The sequence below is a fragment of the Mastacembelus armatus genome, chromosome 1, assembly GCF_900324485.2.
Source record: "Mastacembelus armatus chromosome 1, fMasArm1.2, whole genome shotgun sequence".
Taxonomy (NCBI): Eukaryota; Metazoa; Chordata; class Actinopteri; order Synbranchiformes; family Mastacembelidae; genus Mastacembelus; species Mastacembelus armatus.
In genome coordinates this window covers 1,765,728-1,773,374 of record NC_046633.1, presented here as the reverse complement: position 1 = coordinate 1,773,374, position 7,647 = coordinate 1,765,728, and the positions used below count along the sequence as shown (strand labels likewise).

The window sequence follows — 7,647 nt, the reverse complement described above, 5'->3', positions numbered from 1 at the left end:
TAAGCGTTTTTAGATTTAGACTATTAATGTACAAAAACAATTTAACTCCTACAGTAAGAAAGCAAAAGCCTTTTCCTTCATATTTAATGAGGACATAAATTGAATACCAGGAAGAAGAACTGATAATATTTATGATATAAGCTATAAAAATAAAACTACTAAACTACTAAAATAGATGTTTTCTAATGGATTGTGGTAACAAGAAATTAGTCGCAGCAGAAGCAGAAATCTAAATAAAATAGAGCAAGTGTGAGAAAAACGGAAGAGTGAACAGATGGTGTGTGTTTGAGTTTGAGACCTCGAGACTGGGGACATTTTAGACGGGATGTTCTTTTTGATACGCCAGGGTTAGTGGAGGGTCCGATCTTTTTGAAAGGTTATAAGGTAAAGGCTGGGATTAGGCATTTAGTTGTGGTGATTAAGTTTGGGTTGAGGGGCTAACGACTACATTGTGCCAGTGAAAGTCCTCACAAAGATAGAAGTACATGCGTGTTTGCGGTACAGCTACAGCAGGTGTGGGCGGCGCCTGTTTGTCACTGAGGAATGAAGTCCACTTTACGTCAAAGAGGAAATAAAACGCCACCCTGCTACTCACACGCTCTCATTTCTCTGACTACAACAACTGGCGAACAGCTGAAGACCGAGTTGAGTCTGGTTACAGGCTAGAAGCTGAAGTGTCAGGACAGATAAAGCGAGTCTGCTTTGTCAACCTTTGGTGAAAGTGCCAAAATAACCGTGCGTAATTACGCATAAAAAACAATGAATGCCACAACAGCAATGGAAGTGAACGCCGAAGCCAGAAGGATCCTGGCCGTGTCGATAAGCAAGCTGTACGCCTCCCGGACCCAGAGAGGCGGACTAAGACTCCACCGGAGCCTTCTGCTCTCCTTGGTCATGAGGTCTGCCCGGGACATCTATCACTCCTCCCGGGAATGTGACGGGGCCAGCGGCGCGCAGCCAACACCGGAGGAGCCGATGGACACCAGCTCCAGTTCGGTAGAGGAATCCGGGGCGCCCGAGCCTCAGCCTGAGCCCCAGCCAATACTGAACTCAAGCGAGCCGCCCTCAGAGGAGCCGGACAATGTGGAGGAAGGGTGTGATAGTGAAACCACAGAGGACAAAGAGAACTTGAGCCCGGCGAGGCAGTCCAGGAAACGCCCGGGCAAGGCGTCAGCGGCGCCTGACTTCCTTCCCAGCAAGAGGGCGAGACTGGAGCCCGGGGAGGAGAGGTATGCGGCCCCGCTGGGCAGCTGTCGCGCCGGGGAGTCCCTGGCCGCCTTGTCTCTAAATCGGGTTATACCTGCCTTCTGAACAGGTGGAGGGAGAAAATAGCCTCCATCGAGACTGTTGGAGTAGAGTGATTCTCAACTCCTCGGTAAACTGTAAGGGCGGTTCGTAGGAGCTGACCTACATCGACGGTCCCGGGACCGGAGCCATGGTGTGACCTCTCCGGTTGATTCGAGCGCGCCTGCCGGGCTGGTAAAGCCCCTACAGTGATCAGCAAGCTGAAAAGGAGAAGTACCAGGGATGCAGGACAGAGGGCTACAGGCCGGAAAGTTTTGAGGAAGAAACTGAAGGGGAACTGCTTGTTTTGCATCTGTTTCCCGGTAATTCACCCTCAGTAAATGAGTCCAAACAAGTGACTGCTGCTGACTCAAAGTGTGTGTATGTAAAGTGTGTGTGAATCAGCAGAGAGCGGTGTGAGTCAGCCAGAGAAGAAGAGAGGTGGTAAATGATTGACCACACGGCAACACACACTGCTTCAGGGAATTATCTGCCTTTACACCAGGATGTCTCTGACACTGAAAGAGGAAGGACAGACACTGCCACACACACACACACACACACACACACACACACACACACACACACACACACACACAATTACTCACAGATTCAACCACTGCTGTGGACTTTGACAAATCAGTACTACTGTTTGGGGACTGTCCTACATACTGTGTTCACATGGTGCTTTGGGGGAAAAAATCAGACTGTCCACATGGTGTTGGAAGCCTGTTAATCTAAACTTTCTGTGTGTTTAAGGCACAGAAATATCTTGTCTGTGTCTGACCTGTGAAAAATGAAGATTACCTCAAATTCCAAGCTGCTTTTTTTTTTTTAAATCTGTTTGATTGAATCTATGGTGTAAATATTTGTAATAAACATATTGAACTGTTAATCTGTGTTCTGAAGTTATTTATAGTTAAGGTGATGCTTTATTGCTGAGTAACACACACACACACACACACACACTAGCATCTTATTTCTAAATTAAAGGGCTTTTGCTCTGTGTTAGGCCACACTTCACCGTGTCAGTCTTTTATATAAGAGGGCGGAGTTGGTACAACTGGGTGCCAGTCTGGCTGGCTGCCACTAATCTCATGCCTTCAGAAACACTAACATTCAAACAAACAAACAAACCCGCAGCTTCCAAGGTCGCACCATTTCCTGTGGATTATGACCGAATTCTGAATCACAGCCTCAAACTGGGGCATAATAAAAGAGTTATGCAGCGTTAGGACAAATGCCCCTGCTGAATAAAGCAGAGGGTAGTGTTTACAGCCTGAGGGTATCTTCATCATCAGCATCATCATCAACTTCCTGCCAGCTGACTGGAAGCTCTGACTACACCCTGAAACTCTAAACTGTGATGGTGATCTGGTTGTTCTGGTTGCTCAGGTTTTCATTACCGTCTCTACAGGTCAGGTCTCTGTCATCATCAACCCGCTTCTTTCCCACAACCTCAAAGAGGAAGGACCATAAAAAATAAAAACTTACACTATCACTGATTCCATCAAAGAAAATTTTGGTTTATTACAACTTGAGTTGTATTTTACCACTAATAGATTCATTGATTTATTTATTTCATCTTTTTTCTTCACCCTTCATTACCAGCCCTGGGAGTCACAGATATAAAAAGCTAAATGTTTTTGTTAGGACTTTTCCCTTCACTAATATTGTTTTTTTATATAGCAGTTTATGTCACCACAGTCATATGAATGTACACATAAATCCCCAGATCATAGTTTTATCATATTGACCCAGATCTCCCTATTGCATTTCTGGCTTAACATCAAAAACATCTTCCAGATCTGGGTCATATGGTACTGGGGCATCCAGGCGTTCATTTTTAATTCATGTATAAATCCTTCTCTAACTAGCAACAGTTGTTGGGACTCAAGCCACCCTGTGTTGTTTAAAACGCATCCTAATTCTTGATGAACTAAGACAATGGCACTTATTGAGTGAAATACGACATTATTAGATGAAAGGATGAATAGGATGTCTCATTTTGGTTGTACGGATGTGAGAAATGAGAGAAAATGAGTGAAACCCAGGCTACATGTTGGTACAGGAAATTGAGGTGTTGCCTTAACTCCTCAACACAATCATGAGTCTCCATTTTGAGCTTCGCTTTGATAATGTGCCACGTTCATCACACTGAGTTTGAGCAGAGGCAGGAGTGTGACTTCTGAATGACTGTAACCTCTCGCTGACTGAGTCACCGTAGTGTCAGTGACATTGACATCCATCCTTCCCAAACTCTGAGACATTAAAGCAGTAAAAAAAAAAAAGTTGTCTTGTGTAAAGTCTAACTTCGAGGACTAGTGTGAGGCCTGGATGTGTCTCGTTATTTAACCCGGCTGCTCAGATGATTAGACTCTGAGCTCTGAGCTTCTGTGGCTGTTTGTCTAAGAGCCACATGTTATAACAGACAGGCACAACAATGATGGTACATAATGTTCCACACAGCCACAATTACAAATACGTGTCCTTGCCCAGCACAGGCTTAAATCAAACAGCATCTCAAACCAATTTTTAAAAGAGAGAGTCACCGTGGCACAGATCACAATGCCCTGTGTGTTAAATTGAACCTGAAGCTCACAAACATGGTTATTATTATTTTGTGCATCATTCTCAGGCTGGTGTGCTGTTTTCCGTTGTGCTGGAAGGAGCTATAATGGAACCAGCAGTGTGATTGTTCTGTTCTTTTTTTTTATTTTAGAGTGCTTTGCAGCTTAAGCACAAAAAAGCTGCTCAAATGTATTTTGTAATAAAAAAAAAAAGAACCTGTTGCTAAAGAAAAGCAGGCAGATTACACACAATCTCCAGGACCCTCAGGACTTTCTGTTCTATGAGACTCATCAGATGATTACATGACTTTTATGGAATCAACAATGATAGAGGAAGGGTTCATAGTCCTCACGGTTAAGTTAAAACAGGTAAACATGCTGCATTCAGTCAGCTAAGAAGCGTTAGGACCAGTGTTTAAAGAATGTTTTGGTTTATTTTAGTTTTGATCAATGAATAATCGAGTTATTTACCACGAAACAATGACCACGACAGTTCCTGCTTCTCAAATGTTTGTGTGGTTTTAAGTTTCATATTGTGGATTTGCATAGTTCAATAATGGAGGGATTTTTATTGTCATGTTAACTATGTATAGTGAATATATATAGTGAATACAATGCACAGTGACGCTAAACAACATGTCTCTAGGAGGTGATGCATAAAAAATACAAATTCTATAACAAGCATTTGTGTATCTAAAAGCATATTTAGAGTTGTGACCCTGGGCTCTGGGAAATTGTGACGGGCATTAACCTGCTAAAATATTTAAGTCGCAGCTGTTCCAAGAGGTAAAGGATAATCCTAACATTATTATTATTATTATTATAGTTTTATTATTTTTAGCAAACCCCATGACAAACCCTAAGCCACCATGTGTTAGTCTGGCTGTGGCCCTTCGCACAAAGCCCACTGCCTCCTATTGAAAATATAAATTTAAAATTCTGTCATAAATGTTTTTTTTAGCACAGTATGTGTGTTCATGGTAATAAAGGAATGTGTCACACAGTGCAATGGTATGTGTCTCACTAATGTGTTTTTAACCATCTGTGAACACCAGTGGAGCTCTATGTCATAGAGGAACGGGATATATAGCAGGATCAATATACTGTTGGTTTTGGTGTATTCAGGCTTTATCTTCGCTTTATCCTTTACAATATAGTAGAGTAAAAATGGAGCACGTGTAATATTTCTAATAATATAGCATTAAGTTATGCTGTTGTCGTAGCAGGTAAGAAAATCGGTGTTGGATTCCCGGGACCAGTCCTGCACTGTGACGGCCGTAAATGTAGCAGGCTGATTAAGATGCAGAGTGCAGAGGCCATGCAGTCGCAGTGACGTGGAGCTCTTTTAGCTCAGGGCTAAAAAAAGAACAGCACAGGAAATGTCTTCATACAGGATGCATGCATACATCGACCAGCTCAGCCCTGCCTTTGATGGAGGCAGATACACCGTGCAGCCAATCAGAGTGATGGAGTCACGTGGAGCTGTGTGGGGGCAAATACAGGGACTTCTGACTATTAAATACACACTTTGTGACTATACAATATTTATATATTAAGAGACTATATAACCATTTTGGGGAAAACTAATAGAGGGAAACAAACATAAATGCTTATTTAACCTTTTCTACTTCACCATGTGAGGTTTGCTTAGTGTGCCTTTAATTACGTAATCTTATTGCTGCACAGAAATGTGCATTATTAAGCATTTCATTTTGCTGATTTGCTTAACACTTGTCTTACACTGGGATGGAAACTGCACCTGAGGTGGGAAAAATTAAGCTCTGAAACTGTGACAGGATTATTTAACCAAATGCTACTGGCACATGTTTTCTCAGTGCACCTCATCCTCTATTTTATTACAGTCCCAAAGTGACTGTATTATGTAATATCACGTTAACGTCGTTTTCTCAGTTGAATAAGAGAATAAAATTGTATGAGAAATAATGAATAGTTGAAATGATTTAAAATTCAGATTCACCACAATATTTCAAACCATCGTGATCAAACTTGCTGAGCAGGAAATCAAGTTCTGTTGAAATTTAGTCAGAAAACCACTCGTGTTTCTCTGAAAACGATGGAGGAAATAGTTATGTGTTGTCACTCTGTCTGTAGTGTGTGTTTGTGTGTGTGTGTGTGTGTGTTTGTGTGTGAGATCACTTGATGATCACAAGTCAAGAGGCTGTGAATACATGACCTCAAACCTCTAACAGCACCGACTGAGATGTTTCATTATAGAAGAGGAATGACTAACCATGAATGTGAGTGAGTAAGAATGAAGAATGCCTGCATGTGTGTGTGTGTGTGTGTGTGTGTGCAGCTGGCAGCAGCAGAGCTAGCAGAGACAGGAAGTGATGCATCGATGGGGGCTGGCGACACAATGTGTAGGAGGAATCTATTTTAAGATTCAGCTGCAGGAGGACAGAGCGCGCTAATACATCTGGGCTTGTGTGTGTGTGTGTGTGTGTGTGTGTGTGTGTGTGTGTGTACACATGTCATTCTGTTGTTTTGTGGATAAATGCTAGTTTAGCACAATTGTTGTGAGAACATCATGATGGATCCTTACAACTTGTTTGGGGGTTTGGATAAGGAGTAGGGTAATGTTATGTATTTAGCTGTAATGGTGCATGTTATGGTAAAGGATAAGACGCCATATTGGAACACGGTGTGTTTTTAGCCCCTTTAGGTGTCACTTAAACGTCACTCAGTGTGTGTGAGGAGGACAGAGACAGACAGACAGACAGAGAGGATGGTGAAGGACAAATGTAAGAAGGAAAGGCACTGCAGGAAGAGCAGTCAGGGATCAAAGCAAAGAGGGAGGGAGGAGGGATGTCAATAAAACGTGACCACACAGGGAAGCTAGACGTACTGTGCACTGTGTGTGTGTGTGGGTGTGTGTGTGTGTGTGTCATTCACAGCCCACATCAGTGACGTAGTGCAAAACGCAGACGAAGAGGAGGAGGAGGGAGACAGTCTGAGGACGCTTGGTGTTGGGGGCGTTTGATTTCAACATGTGTTCAGTTCTGAAATGGAGAAGGAGCCTGGTGTGTTTTTTAGGGTCATGTCACCTGCGATGAGTCGGTCGGTGTTTGCAGCTCTGTGCTGGAACAAACGGAGCACAGGTTCATTCTCGGATCCTTGTTCACCAGGCTCACATCCTGGTCTGCAGGAAGAGTGAAGATACAAATTCAGTAGATTGTTTCATGTTTTCAAAACAACACAGGTCTCTGGAGGTATCTGATCCTGAAAGTCCCAGTGAAGGGAATCAGGATTTTAACTCTTCTCCATTCAAAACGTGGAAATTATGAGCAATTTAAGGGTGAGGAATGAAAAATGTTCAACATGCTCTAATTAAAAAACAATTATTTTAAAGGTGACTTCCAGTGGTTATCATGATGAACAGACTGTTACATTATTCTAGAGATGCAAATAATTAATTCCACACATTTTTTATTTTCATAATTGATATCAGCAAATTTTCCCTCAGACTTGTTATGTTCATGCTCAAAAGCTTTTAATGTACTGGAGAATAAAACAAATCTACAGAAGAAATACGCCATTTTCCTTGTTATTTAATCTTTTATAATTAATTGTAATAATGTTTCTAAAATTGAATTGCGTGGAATCATATTCAGAAACATTTCACATGTAATTTGTTACTAAAAAGTAAAAATCACAATACTGTAACATAACCCTGCGACCGGGTACTGTGTTAAGTGCTCTGCCTGTATCATCCGAGCTGTCAACCTGTCGCAAATAAAAACAGTAATTTGTGTCATCTGCAGTGATTGGACAA

The 7,647-nt window shown here is 42.1% G+C and overlaps 1 protein-coding gene across 1 annotated transcript; it reads left to right on the top strand.

Annotated features, from left to right (window-relative positions):
• The first annotated feature begins 579 nt into the window (after nt 1–579).
• Nucleotides 580–1,970, top strand: ier2b (immediate early response 2b). Its single transcript, XM_026302340.1, has one exon. The coding sequence runs from the start codon at nt 760–762 to the stop codon at nt 1,309–1,311; it is 552 nt and encodes a 183-aa protein (XP_026158125.1). The 5' UTR covers nt 580–759; the 3' UTR covers nt 1,312–1,970.
• The last annotated feature ends 5,677 nt before the right edge of the window (nt 1,971–7,647 follow it).

Bases quoted from the DNA above. Each gene is read 5' to 3' on its own strand.
- ier2b (XM_026302340.1), top strand. From the start codon at position 760: ATGAATGCCACAACAGCAATGGAAGTGAACGCCGAAGCCAGAAGGATC.